The sequence below is a fragment of the Globicephala melas genome, chromosome 17, assembly GCF_963455315.2.
Source record: "Globicephala melas chromosome 17, mGloMel1.2, whole genome shotgun sequence".
Classification (NCBI taxonomy): domain Eukaryota; kingdom Metazoa; phylum Chordata; class Mammalia; order Artiodactyla; family Delphinidae; genus Globicephala; species Globicephala melas.
This window is the reverse complement of record NC_083330.1, coordinates 38649212-38664734: the sequence shown is the minus strand read 5'-3', so window position 1 is coordinate 38664734 and position 15523 is coordinate 38649212. Positions and strand designations below refer to the sequence as shown.

Below are 15523 nucleotides of genomic sequence, written 5' to 3'. Positions count from 1 at the left end.
CCACAACTACTGAAGCCCACATGCCTAGAGCCCGTGCTCCACAACAAGAGAAGCCACCGCAATGAGAAGCTCGCACACAGCAACAAAGAGTAGCCCCTGCTCACCGCAACTAGAGAAAGCCCGTGTGTAGCAACGAAGACACAATGCAGCAAAAAATAAATAAATTTATTTATTAAAAAAATAAGTAAATAAATTAACTTTTCAACTAATCCAATTCAGTTAAGTACAATTTACCGTCAATGTTTGAGATATTTAATGCTTTCCATGGAAAGTTACTCAGTTATCAGAAAATCTTAGCCTTTTTCAAATCCCATGTAATTTAAGGAATGGTAGGGAGTGCTGTATGTTATAAAGGAAACAATTTTAAACAAAAGAATAGCTTCAAAGTATAAAGTATAAATGGATTAGGCCATCACCACAGAATAAATGGATTATGCCATCGCCACAGAATAAGGATAACGTAAAAATTATGTGCATCTGCTTTGTGGCGGTGGTTTAGAGAAAGATAAGGAATTTTTTAACCACACCCTAAATAACGGCAAAAAGAGAGCTGTCCATCAAAACAAGACTATGCCAGTAGCGCATCCTAACATTCATTTTAAGTCATTGTTTTGGGTTTTTACCTCCATTTTATCTTTACTTAGGTTTCAAATTCTCAAGTGTCAGTATTTATCAGTCTCAGGTGTACATGGTAACAATAATGTAACTGCTACTCAAAAGCTACAGAGGATCAAAAATTGATAAAACTACAAAGGAACCCAATGGGTTAGGGGCCAAATGAGTGAGTCAATGTAACCCTGAACTCCGAGGTCCTACAGTGCATGGAGGGACTGTACCGCATCACATAAACTAACAAGGAGACTGCACTTGAGCTGGGTAAGAAACCCTGTTGGAGTTGCCTGAATGGGCAAAGAACTGAAGGGAGATGAGAGGAAATGAAGGGAAAAAGTAAATAGCACAAGAGGGGTCTCCCCAAAGGTTTATATTCAGAAAACTGCTAGAGCATCACAGTTATGAAGAAATTACTGCTGACATTCATTCAGCAAGTCACACTGAGATTGCATTAAGAAATTACTGAGGACTTCCCTGGTGGCACAGTGGTTAAGAATCCGCCTGCCATTGCAGGGGACACGGGTTTGATCCCTCGTTCGGGAAGATCCCACATGCTGCAGAGCAACTAAGCCCGTGCGCCACAACTACTGAGCCCACGCACCACAACTACTGAAGCCTGCACGCCTAGAGCCCGTGCTCTGCAACAAAGAGAAGCCACTGCAATGAGAAGCCCACGCACAGCAACGAAGAGTAACGGCTAGATAAAGCCTGCGTGCAGCAACGAAGACCCAATGCAGCCAAAAATAAAAAAAATATTATAAAAAAAAAAAGAAAAAGAAACTACTGAATGAAACACACCAGTGACTACATTATAAAGTTGGTGAAGATTTCCTCCATGGCAGTACTCCATGTTCTCTCTACGTATTTGGGTAAAAACTTTCAAACTCAATGTAGAGAAAAACTATATTTCCCTGAGAATTAATGACTTTCTTTCTTTTGAAATTATGAGTTTTGTAATTCAAGTTTCCTCCTGCTCAGAGCCTATGATTGTTATGCCAATATTAATTTAATTGCCTAAGATTCTGTTGTCAGACTATCAAATATTTCTTCCTATCTTATATTTTTTCAAATCCTAATTTACATAATCTAATTTTATAATATTCTATGTATCCTAATAACTCATAGAAAATTCTTTGTAGAGCAGGGAAAGATATGAAAATACTGAAGGCCAGGGTGTCTAACAACACAATATATACTCTATCGGAAATAATTCTCATAACACCCTTTCATCTAATAATTACAAATTACTAAACATTGATAACACTGATGTTATCAGGTAGCATTCCAAAATAGAAGTAGTCACAGCACGATAATATTCATATTTTGAGGACCTACCATATTTCTCTAGAGGAGAGAGAATCAAAGCATTATCTGTCCTATTAGAAAAAGAGGTTAAGGGAAAAGAATAGAAGACTATATTCTCTCCTCTGGATGAGAGGACATTAACATAGAAAACTAAAACACATTAATTAAAAAAACACATAAAAAACATAGAAAATTAAAACACATAAAACACAGTTACATAGAAAACATGCCGAGAAGTCTTGCAAAAAGAAATCTGGTTTCTACTTCTTGCAAAATTACTGCACTGAGCCTTTGTATTAAGGTTATTAACACCCCTAGTGTTACAAAGACCATATATTTTTGGAAAGTGACTGGAGAAACAATGTTTTAATCCTAGCAAGTGCAAAAGATGGAGTCACTTTTCACGTAGGAAATTTCTGAACTAACTTGTTCATCTGAAATGAACAATCTCAAGAAGGATGACTTTTCGACATTCTTTTTGAGTTTAAAACTGAGGCAGAAGGACGGATGATCACATCTGGATTCTCAATGTCTGTTAGCTCTTCCTAGAGGCTGTACAAGCTGCTCTGTGCATGTGCATCTACCCCTTGGAGAAAGTTTAAGTAACCAACAAATATAAAAACACTCTGGAAGGAATAAAGAAATCTTCTAAGAATCTATTTCACTGAAACTGTAAGCAAATTTAGGTACTGCCAAAATAGTTTGGTAACTAAACTTAACTTACCCTAATTATGTCAAAGATTACCAAAACCAAACAAAAAACCCCCCTACTACAGTTATCATAATATGCTCCAAATACATAGTAAAGTTACAGCCTGTTTACTCAAAACAAGAATTGCCCTCACAAGTAGAAATTATTTTATAAGTAATCTTTTTGCTTGATTTAAAGTATAAAATGATAACAACTGATCTTCTTACATGCTTAGAAAACAGTGACATTTTTAAAAGTAATATTTTGATGAAAAATCTAGATGAAGAAGGAAGCAAAACACACTGTTAACCGTGGACATTTGTAACAGAAGTAACAGAAGACAACAATTTCCAGAGAGGCACATTTACAGAAGTTATTATTTTGTAAACTATTTTGGCGTTCTGTTTTTTAAATGAGCTTTTGTCTTGTTTTGGAATAGGAATAGCATACAACATTGAAAGGTACAAATACAGAGCCAGCAGTATGACTCCATCACACCCCTCCCCCTCTAGATCAGACCCTCTCCAGAAGCAATCCCATTCTAGCTTCGTGGTTATTATGATTTGATTATTTTGAACTTAAATGGAAAATGTTTGCTAATAAAGCCATTTTGCTTTTGGTTTTAAAAAAGGCAGGTTAGGGACTTCCCTGGTGGCACAGTGGTTAAGAATCTGCCTGCCAATGCAGGGGACACGGCTTCCAGCCCTGGTCCGGGAAGATCTCACATGCCACGGAGCAACTAAGCCCATGCGCCACAACTAATGAGCCTGCGCTTTAGAGCCTGTGAACCACAACTACTGAGCCCACACTCTAGAGCCAGCAAGCCACAACTACTGAAGCCCGTGAGCCTAGAGCCCAAGCTCCACAAGAGAAGACACCGCAATGAGGAGCCCGCACACCACAACAAAGAGTAGCCCCTGTGCAGAAACAAAGACCCAAAGCAGCCAAAAGAAAAAGAAAAAAAAGGCGGCTTAAAAGACCACATAACACACAGTAAAGAAAATCAAAAGTCATTACTCTATATTATTAGATAAAATTCATAGACAAATGTCAGTTTTTCCTTTTAGCCTACTTCAAGGTAATGTCTTAAAGATATACCAAGGAAATGCTTAAATAGGGCAATGGAGGCAAAATAGGTTTATCAACATTGACACGTGTTTTAGTTAAGTTCTGCTTTAACTAAAGTCATTAATGCTTAAGAATAAGGTGCTTAATTTAAAGATATATTGGGCACATAAATAGCAGCAAGTGAAAGAAATGATCTCTAGGTTTTTGTGCTTTAAAATGTTCTGCGGGTAAGGGTATAGCAGGGTATGCATGGAAACAGATGATACAAGATTGGGAAATATTGATATTGTTGAAATTGGGTAATAGATATTCTCCCAAATTATGTTAGTTTGAAAATTTCTGTAATAGATTCTTTTAAAGTTATGCTTGAAAATAACATGTATAATACCATCCCCATTTTGTAAGAAAAAAAATCCATAGGGAAAAAAAACTTACACATTGAAATCAATCAAGTGTTTTGGGTAATGAAAATTTTTTCCTTTAAGTTCACTGCACTTGATAATTTTCTACAACGCTGAAAAGAATTTTAAGCATATTTTAAATTCCCTGAACTGCTCATCATATGAATAAGGTCTTTAGACTAACAAATGACTATTCCATGAAACTACACTGAATTCTCAGGGACTGATAGTATAGACTGAATTGCCCACAGCAGTTCCTGCTTACATCATTTAGCCATGTCATTCAAACTAAAAAAAAAAAAAGAGTTGTTCCCACCAATAAAAATGATCTGGTCCTTCTCCGTTATAACAACATTGCCTGATACTGCGTTAATATTGCATTGTTACAATGTTCTAGTATAATTTCACTGCATGCTGAGTTCCAGTTTGCATTTGTGGCACTAAATGTTTAAGTTATAAAAAGAATTTTTTTAAAACAAGAATTCTTTCTTTTTCTTAGTCCTATCAGAAAGCTTTTGGGACTTCCCTGGTGGTCCAGTGGTAAAGAATCCACCTTTCAATGCAGGGGATGCAAGTTCGATCCCTGGTCAGGGAACTAAGATCCCACATGCGGCGGGGCAGCTAAGCCCGCGTGCCACAACTACTGGGCTCCCGCGCCTCAAAGAGAGAGCCTGCATGCCACAAACTACAGAGCCCATGTGCTCTGGAGCCTGTCCTGCAACGAAAGATCCCACATGCATCAAGGAAGACCCCGCATTCTGCAACTAAGATCTGATGCAGCCAAAAATAAATAAATAAAATATATACTAAAAAAAAAGAAAGCTTTCAATGAGTAAATTAGAAAGTAAGTTTAACTTTACATTTGGTTGTCAAATGTTACCACTGCGAGAAACTAGTTAAAGTGTATATGGGATGTACTGTTTGTTACAACCTTGTGAACCTATACTTATCTCAATAACAAAAGGAAACTGGAATAAGAAAGCCAAGTGTTCAAAATAGGAAATGCATGCATCTCTCAGAGGCTTGGTATTCTTTTTGGCTCAGGTGCAAAGAATTTCAGAATAGAATACAAGAACACCACACAACAAACCAAGCATTGCAGAATGCCTCAATATTACTAAATATACGTATTCATTGCTTGAGTAGAAAGAATGATTGTACAAATAATGATTATCTGAAAAAATAAAAGTCCCCTCCCACACCTCCCAAACCTTTCTCATGGGTATGCAAATAAAGCATCAATCATTAAAAATGTCAAACATCCCTTGCCCTCTCTTTTGGTTCAAGGTGATATGTTATTATTTATAACATATAAAAGACATTTATGTTAATCCATCTTTCTTTAAATCACACGACATTTCTTTGAAGACTCAGCATGTTTCTTACGTGTGCTACAGCTTTGATGCAAAAGAGAATATTCTTTTCTAAGAAAAATGAGAGGTCAGAACAAAAGGTAGGACTTTATGTAATGGGAGAGACAAGGTGTGAAAACAGAGTTCTGAGTAATAAGCAGGGTGGGCATGAACAGATAGTCCCTTCTCATTCTTTTGTACCCTGGGCTAAGCTCTGGGATACTGGGTAACCGAAATCTTCTTCCAAGAGGTGAAAGGAAAAACCAATGTTCATAATCAGAAAATAGAACCACTTGCTTTAATTTCACTTGCTCTTCAAGATGCTGTTGTTACAGCCACACATTTAAACTGCTAAAAACTCATTTAACAATAAACAAAAAGAAAGCAATTCACTGGTTCACTGTTTTCTCCTTAAATGTTCCTCAAGTAATCCAAATCATTATGATGAAATACCCATCATAGGTTCTATCTCCAAATATAGCAAGTTAGAGGAAATAAAATAAGAACAAATGCCTGCTAGCTGAAGGAGCCCTTTGAAGTCACTGACTTTGCACAGGGATGAACTCTGTCAGCTACTCTACACCAGAAAGGGTCCATATTTTATTAACCCTAATATTCCCAGTATGTCACACACAGAGGTACTAAATTATAGTTTGCCCAGATAAATTCAAAGTTAAAAACAGTAAAACCAGTTACTTTTTTTGAGGGGCATACTTTTAAAAGTCTGCAAAATGTTAGCATATTGATGTTTTAAAGTAATGAACATGTTGCATAATCTGAAGTCAAACGGACATATTTCATTTAAAAAGTGGATAACACATTTTAAATCAACTATACTCCAATAATTTTTTTTTTTTTTTTTTTTTTTTTTTTTTGCGGTACTCTGGCCTCTCACTGCTGTGGCCTCTCCCGTTGCGGAGCACAGGCTCCAGAAGCACAGGCTCAGCGGCCATGGCTCACGGGCCCAGCCACTCCGCATCACGCGGGATCTTCCCAGACCGGGGCCCGAACCCATGTCCCCTGCATCAGCAGGCGGACTCTCAACCACTGCGCCACCAGGGAAGCCCAATAAAAATTTTTTAAAAATTAAAAAAAAAAAGTGGAGGGACAATATTGTGTAATAAACCATAATGGAAAAGAATATATAACTGAATCACTTTGCTGTACAGCAGAAATTAACACAATACTGTAAATCAATATACTTCAATGAAATATAAAAAAAAAATGGAGGGAATTTATTTATTTTTTTTTATTTAAAAAGAGACAAACTCCAGAGCTTCTGATTTAATATCTTGTTTTAGCCTAAGTATGCTATCTCACACTTTCCTACGTATCAGAGAATAGGCCAAAATATACTTAAACATTTACATCACAGAGCCTCAAATGCCTTACAGTCATGTGATGTTAGAAATTAATGGCTTTCTCCCAAAACTGTAAAATATTTTATCGTTTTTGGAATTTGCTTTTTAAATTATTACAGATTTTAAGTATGGTTAACAGCACATCCCCATGTTTGAACACTTTGTGTCAGTAATTTCACTAGAATTAGGGAAATGTGAATTGAAAGTGAACCATACTAGGAGTTATTTGGAAATATTAATTTAAATATAACATACATGACTTTTGATTTAAAAATCCCACTCCTGTGAAACTGTTCTACAGAAATAGAAGTATTTAAAGATCAATACGAGTTTAACAGAAAAATAAAATTAAATGTCTATAAAAATAAAGGAATTGTTAAATTATGATATATTTTCATTCTTGGGATATCATATGGAAGTTACAAGAGTGAGGTAAATATACAGATATTCCTTAGGGAAGAAGTCAATGACATACTGGCAAGTTAAAACAAACAGACAGACAAAACAGTGGGCAGTATGTTAGTAAGCCACATTATTTACAAGCACACAGATACGTGTATGTTATCAAACTGATAGCAGTGGTTACTTTTGGACTTGGTGTTGTGTAGAATGGGAGTCTACTTTTACTCACTACGTCTATCCTCTTAGACTTAATAATGAGGACATTACAAACTTTAAAACCACTAGTAGAAAAAAAAAAAACCACTAGTAGAAAAAAATTAACATATAAGCAGGGGCCCAAAATTACAGGAGCTATTAAGCCATAAATGTCAGTTCTGCTTGCCTTTGGGGCTTCAATTCAAGACTCAAGTTCCCATCTCACTATGATGGAAAACTCTTTCTAAGAGATTCCTTCTTTTAACAGTGTCCAGATAGCAAGGCAATGGTGGAATTGGATACTTTGCAAGTGTATTATAGGCACAAGAAATTGCACCAGGCATCCAGTGGCATAACGCATTCCACTCCTGACATTCTGATGGTGTCAGACAAGAAGACAGAGATCTTTCTTATAACCAGAGCCACTACCAGCAAGTGACTGTCACAGGGTCTAGAGAAGGTGACAGATTGGGATTGGGCTGGGTGTCTGACAGTACTCAACCATGAACAGTTAACAATTACTCATGCTTCTGAGACCTTTTTCAAGCTTTCAAAAGATGGCCAGCTGATGATTATCATGGCTTTCTCCCTATTCTTCTTCCCCAGGAGAATAAAGAACATTTTCAAAAAACAAAACAAAACAAACAAGAAGAATATTTTCAATAGCATTAACGAATGTTTTTAAAATTTCTAAAAAAATTAAACAAATTTAATTAATAGTGGCTACCAGCTTCACTGCTACCAAGATTCCAAAGTTCTTGCTCACTATTGGGAAACTGCAGATGGAGAGAGAATAAAAAATACAGTGTGACAGGGAATCCCCTGGCGGTCCAGTGGTTAGGACCTCGCACCTCCACTGCAGGGAGCCTGGGTTCGATCCCTGGTCGGGGAAGTAAGATCCTGCAAGTCACGAAGCAAGGCCAAAAAAACAAATAAACAACAAAAAAAACCACACAGAGATCAGATAGGTAAGTTCCAGGCCACTTATCAAAAACCTCACATACACATTGGTGGATGTACTCAAAACATTTATTTTAAATAGCTTGAGAAGGAAAAAACAAGGCCTGGTATACTTTAAAAAGTTTTTGAGCAATATTGCTTGTGCCAAAGTAAAATTTTATTTTAATAAAGTGAACTGGTTAGTAGCTAAACAAAGACTTTTTTTTTTGGCTTTGCAGCATGTGGGATCTTCCCCAACCAGGGATCGAACCTGGGCCCCCTCCAGTGGAGGTGCGGAGTCCTAATCAATGGACCGCCAGGGAAGTCCAAACAAAGACTTTAAAAAAAAATTTTTTTTTTTTTTTGAAAAGAAAATTGAGAACGAGAGGTTATTATATATACAAGTTAGAATCACAGGCAATCAGACCTGGGAGGGACTCCAAAAGCGTGGCTGATCTCATCATTTTGTAACAACCAGAAAGGTCAAGTGAATTGCCTCAGGTAGAAGAACAGATGAGACCAAAACTCGGGTCTCCCAATTTCCAGACTGACAAATTTCTCTCCATTATATCCTGTTGCCTCCAAGAAATTGAGGACAACTAAAAATAATCAGATTTAAAATATGTTGATTCTAATAAAGTACTACTCATTCTGGACTTGTTAGTAAAGATTTAGAGAGGAAAGAATACAAGCCCTATAAAATTTAAAACAACAGTTTTTATTTATTTTGGGTTGACATGAATTCATGGTACTTAAAAATATAATTGTCATCATCATGGATTTTCCCGTTTTGTAATTCATTCACATGATACTGCCACCCTGTTAGAATGATTACTGTGCTACTCACTAACAACCCTAAAATAGAAGGAAAAATGGAAAGTTGTATACACACGTAACCTAAAATATCATGCTGTCAATAGATGGTTAAAAAATAAACACTTTGGTTTGTCTTGAAACAACCTTCTTGGTCAGAGATATGACCAGAAACCGTTGCCGGTCATGCTAACCTTCAACGTGGCAGACAACATTCTTTTGTGAACTCAGGCAGCGGCTATTAAAGGAGTCCTTTGTTTCTGTCCCTCATTTCCACTTCCATCAGAGCCTTACCTGGGATAGTACGCTGTGTAGTTCATGAAGAGCTGGGTGCCTGCTGGGTAGTATGCTGTGGAGGGCTGCAGTGCTCGTGGATTCAAGAGCACAGAGGGCTGATAAATGGCAGCTTCAGGAGGAATAACTGCTGCGGGAGCTGGAAATGTGTAGGAGGGAGGAGACAGGCCTAAATAAGCAAAGAGAGAGACCTTGAGATATATTTGTAGTAGTTGACACATCTGCTAGCACTAAAGCTACAAGGTCGCTGTTCCATATATACATTCGAAAGAAAGAGACCAGTTCTGTATACCATCCCAAGCATCTTCCTTTTGGTTATGTAGATAACACCTAGAAGCAATCTCAAATCTCACACACTCTGTCAACCTAAAGAATGGTTCTTATTCTGAAATTTGGAAAAACCAGTATCAAGTGGACTTTCAAGTCTTCGCAACCATTTCATGACACATGATTCTTTTTCCCCCACTCCTAAGTAGCACAAAGTAACTCTTTGAGGAAAGAAACATGGGACAGACTGACATTTAGTGTAACTTCAAACCAAAAGCTGGGTGTTTTCCCCCTTTGAGCACTAGGCTGCTCGTTCATATTGTTATCTACTCTATAGGACAACATGAAGACAGTTATGACAAAACACTATTCACCAGGACCATGTATTATGCCAAAGCATAGACTGTGCCAGAGTAAACTGACCTAAAAGGAGTAGATTAACTCTGGATCATGTACACTTCAAGGCAACCCGGAAGATGGGTTTTTGACGCTAATCTACATCTTCAGACCAGTCTAAAAAATAAAAAAATCCAATCTGGGAGATAACCCTGAAGAAATATATGTGCAAGTCTTCCTGAGAGTCAGTTGTTTCAGATTAAATAGAAAGTAGAAAGGATGGAATTCCTTTGTCTTCTGGTTATGCAACATCTTCAAGGCCCAGTAACTCACTTAAGTCAGACCACTTGCTGGTCACTAGCTTTAATGTGTAGGATGAACACAACTCTTCAAGCCATCTGCACCCAACAGAAGAGATAACTGAGAGGTTGACTGAATTTGGAATTCCTGACTTTAATTTTCAAACCTAGAACCACCTAATATATGTTGCAAATAGCTGAAGCCCACTGGATAATTTTCACAGGAAAATCTCTACTGTCTTTTGCTCTTCTTACGAGCTTCTATATGTCTATGGAGATGAGTGAGTCAGCTGAATATGGGTACATAAACCCAAGACCTGGGAATTCCCTGGTGGCCTGGTGGTTAGGATTCCAGGGCTTTCACTGCTATGGCCCAGGTTCAACGCCTGTCAGGGAACTGAGGTCCTGGAAGCTGTGCGGCACGGCCAAAAAAAACGGACAAACAAAAAAAAACCCAAGACCAACATATTGATTTCATATTCAATTTTTGGGTACCCCCTTCATACCCATCAAAAATTGCTACATGGTAGATACCTAATGTAGATAATTTAAAAATTATGATCCCTGGCCTAAAAGAGTCCACAAAAAGGACAAACAGAACAAACCGAGGCACCTAAGTCATAAAGAGATTGTCACCTAAAGCGAGTTGGCAGGAAAAAAAAAGTCCAGTAGAACAAGCATATTAGCATGCATAAATTAGAATTCTGATTTTTTAATGAGTGAACTCTTCCACTAAATTGACAAATGGCCAAATTTTAAATAAAATTTTTAGAAAGTATTAAAAGATATGGAAATATATTTTATGTAAAAATGCATTTAGATTAAAAAAAAAATTTTTTTTTTTTTGGCCGCGCGTTGAGCAGCATGCGGGATCTTACTTCCCCAAAGAGGGACTGAAACCGTGGCCCCTGCAGTGGAAGTGCAGAGTCTTAACCACTGGACTGCCAGGGAAATTATTACTATTTTAGGGCTTGTGAGGGGGAAAAGGGAAGAAGTAAAAATCTTACGAAGTCTGTAATGACGACTTTTCCACCAGGAAGAGAGGAGTGAAAGGATATCACAGCAAAAGAATTTGGGTTATACATGATGGAGAAATTCCCTTATCTCATAATGCTTGACAGATTATCAGTACGGGAAATTGTAAAAGTTACTGATATTATCAGTGGTTTATGGACAGGAAACCTCCAACTAAGATTACATTAAGATATCCACTTAAGCCCAATCATGAATTTTTAAAACTTGATACTCATTAATGATCAACTCTTAGATATCCACCAATAGCAAGCAGCAGATAAATGGAACATTAGCAGTTAGGCATTCCAAGGCAAATAAAGGATTAAGCCCTACTGAATGTCCTAGGAATACTACTTTATCAAATAGGTTTATTGGTGTAGATCCCTCTTTACTAGAAAGTGATGTCTTAACGCTCCCCACTTTATTGGAATCAAGCACATAATCCAGTTTACTCTCTCGGTTATCTTTGGACTGTATTCCAAGTGCTACTTTCTTTAAACATACCCAGCATGCTTCCTAACAAGGTATGTCTTACTCAAAAGTGAAAACTTGGTCAGAAAATTCAAGTTTTAAACATCAGATCCCCAAATGTTCCTTAGTCACAAACCAGAACTTGGTCTCCCGACTAAAGGGCTTATTCCTCTCAAACAGGATTCCAGATGGCGTGCACCCAGGTGCCAATGAGCAACAGCATGGCTTGATATTAAGCACTGATCCTGCGATCCAATGGTAACTTTGGCTAATTTATTTACGCATTTGTTTTTTTTTTTTTTTTTTTACTAACTTGCTCATTCCAGATATCCTGGAGAGCAAGAGGGATGCTCTTCAGGTTATCCTTCCCCCAAAATACTGCTCAAAAAAATTAAAAATGCAAAATGGGCATCAACTCGCCCTTCTTTAAAAAACACAAAACAAAAAAGCTTAATGTGTTGCAGGAAAAAAAAAAGGATCTGTCCATACTTATTTTACCTTTAAATGTTATGTATTTAATATGTAATATTTATTACGTATTAAAATATCTACATAGCCAGGTTGTCTCCCAGAGTCAGTGCTTATCTTGAGCACACTAAGCTTCAGAAATCAAGTGCTTATCACTGGAAAAGCAAGAATATAATTTGAAAGGAGGTATTTGTAGAATCTCTAATTATGGGTGTCCACAACCAAGGTCTTAAATGATTACCAGATACTACCGATTTCAGATGGGAAAGACTTATGTAACCACCTCACCTGCCTTAGAAAGAACCAGGGGCACAGAAAGTTATGAAAGCAGCTTAAGCACCTACCAGCATATAGCGTAGAATAGCGCCAAGACCCAAGAAAAACTTACATGGTAACTTACATGGCGGTGGGGATAAGCCATTTCGATTTAAAGTGCCCCCCATTAACACAAAGTTCATCTCCTCAGCTGAACACTGAAAGACTTCAACATATCTGTCCTTCATGGTTTTTTTATGACACTTCTGTGCAGCCATAAATGCTCTGTCCGCAGACTTCATCTGGATAAAGGCATCTCCTGATGGGCGTCCCTGAGCACGTGGGGGAAGAATAAAAACAAAAGGAGACTGTCTCCTTCAACAAGGAAGTGGTTGCTTACAAAACATGCACAGTGACAATCACCCATAGTACAGACATTTTAGCCATAACATCTGGGTGACAGTATGATCTACTGAAATCAGACTTATGTTTCATCACCTAATCAACAGAATTGCCCACAAAACCTTGAAGAAATAGTTTTGAGAGCTCATAGCTGAATGTGATCCTTTTTGATTTTTATCGATTAGAATTAGATTTATGGACTTTGAAAACGTCTCCTTGTGACTGCAGTTTCAAAGCAGAGGCTTGTATACTGGGTTTTTCCTTTCTGAAAAGTCCGATTAAATCTTACTCAATTGAGAAAAGCTAGTAACAGAACCAGTATTAGAGCTTTATGCATCCTCCTACATGAAACTGAACAAACCACTGCTCTCTTTTGTCTTTCAAGTCTGTCTCTCACTGACCTGCAACATCTCTTCCCCTTCTCCCTGAAGCCTAGATTGGAATGTGGCTTGTGGTAGGGAAGGAGGAGAGGAATTGGGAGTTGCAAAGCACAGTGAAGGGTGGTGAGAGCTGTTATCATCAGCATTGCTTGGGAGCCCTTCTCTCACCTCTTCCCTTGCATCTCTGTTTTAAACCTTGGCCGACAGATGTTTATAGACATTTCCTCTGTTACTAATAGCTTGCTAAAAATCCTATTTAAAACAAAGCTGGTAGATGTCTGCTCCACAGAACCAGAATGCCTTAGTTTTCTTTAGCATAGACATTTTATGGGAGAGAAAAAAGGCACAACCAGCTTATAAGACTCCTTTTTTATTTTATGGATTTCTTTAAAGTCTCTAAGGGACTAGTTATTGCAAATTATTACCATGCAAGTTACCATAAGAGTTACCATACCAGGGAAGTTAAGGACACCAGGGAAACCCAGTCCAAGATGGAAAACTAACATCTTCGAGGCAGCTAAGAGCTTGTCCATCATCAAAGAAGCATTTCTCCCAAGTGTAGTCAAACAGGTCCCAGGGTCAATGAGAGGCAAATCTGTCTACTGTTGTTAATCATAGAGTAATAGTAGCCCCTAGGTTATTAGAAGTGGTGACTCAGAGAGAACCCAAACAATTCCCTGGTGATGCTGAACTGCGGGGAATTTTATCCAAAATGAATCCCATCAGTGAAGCATGCCGAGAGGACTCCTAGTCAGATAAAATGCTGCAAAGCTTCATATTGACGTGAGAGTTAGAATGAGCATGTGCTGGTGTGGAACACCAAACAGAGGCTCAATGTTTTCTGATTCCTTGTACCCAGTGGCATGCACTTTCCAGTGAGACAGGATTATGGTTATGAATGTGACCAAATCATCACATGAAAAGAGAAAGTGGGAAACTAGCAGTTTAGAAAAAATTGGTGTTTTTAATACAAACCTACATTCAGACTACGATGCACAGAAAACATCTTATTTTCAAAAATTGATACAACTTCGCTTTTAATAAAGAGTTCCAACATTTTAATTAGAACTACGTGCTTTATGGGTTTTTAAAGTTCTGTCCTGCTTATGATGGCACAAAATACTGGCAAATTGCCCAGCAACTAATATAATTAATTTTATTTAAAAAATGAGAGACACCAAGCCAGGAACTACTTTTAATATGCTTAGAATATATATTGCATACTATAAGAAGCTGATCAGATTTTGATAGAGGATTCTCAACAATTAATTCACTAACACATCTGAGCGCCTTTTAAGATCACATAGTGTTCTAGGTGGTATAGGTACAAGTTATTTTGGAGTTTGTACTCTACTGAATGTAATTTGGTATCTACTATATATATGTGAAATAAAATAAGTCATTTCTAAACAGTCTATGGATACAAAATACTTGGGAGCACAGACATGCTCATTGGTTTATATATTGTCTATGATTGCTTTCACACTACAGCAGCAGAGCTGCAGACTTCAGTAACTGCAACAGTAAAATGTTGTATTAGACTGGTAATGTATTTGTCTCCTACCCGATGCTATTGATAATTCGATGTATATATGTGATGATGGAATCAGAGCTGAATTTGAATTACCATACCAATGATAGCATTCTTTCCCGAGTTCATCTTAAAGACCCCTTGCATTTATAGTTAAATCTTTCCTTTAAGACTTACTATACAACTGATGAACATTTGTTACCTTTTTATTGGAAGGGTGTATTTAATAAGAATAAGCAAATCAGTTTTCCAGTAAGTGACTTTCTTACCTGGTGATTCAATACCATGTGGACCCCATGAGTCCGAATATCGGTGGAAAATTCCCCCAGAAAGTCCAGGATATCCTCAATTGTGGCTGCATAGGGAAGACCTCGAAGGCGTATACAGTCTCTAATGTTTGTAGGGGGCACAAATTGCTGAGGTAGTACTGGAATAATGGGAGGGGTTGGAAGTGGAATGAGAGGGGCCGAGGAGAATCGATTCAGCACCTGTACTCAAAGCAAAATAGAAGTGGTTTAGAGCCCTGCTACTCCAATGTTGTCTGCAGACCAGAGCTGACATCCCTGGAGAACTGCTAGAAATGCATAATCTCAGCTCCACCCTGACCTAGTCTATATGAATCTGCAGTTTAACAAGATCCGCAGGTGATCCACAAGCATGTTAAAGT

The 15523-nt window shown here is 37.7% G+C and overlaps 1 protein-coding gene across 4 annotated transcripts in view; it reads right to left on the bottom strand.

Moving 5' to 3' along the window:
• ESRP1 (epithelial splicing regulatory protein 1) overlaps nucleotides 1-15523 on the bottom strand; it is a 55685-nt gene that overhangs the window by 16045 nt on the left and 24117 nt on the right. For 2 of the 4 annotated variants that reach the window (XM_030862902.3, XM_030862900.3), the window contains exons 11-13: nucleotides 15126-15344; nucleotides 12689-12875; nucleotides 9434-9602 (exon numbers count right to left, since the gene is read on the bottom strand). In XM_030862902.3, coding sequence (XP_030718762.1) covers nucleotides 9434-9602; nucleotides 12689-12875; nucleotides 15126-15344 — 575 coding nt within the window. Of the gene's footprint in view, nucleotides 1-9433; nucleotides 9603-12676; nucleotides 12876-15125; nucleotides 15345-15523 lie in introns of all 4 variants that reach the window. The other 2 variants (XM_030862899.3, XM_060287211.2) reach the window with 1 other exon arrangement.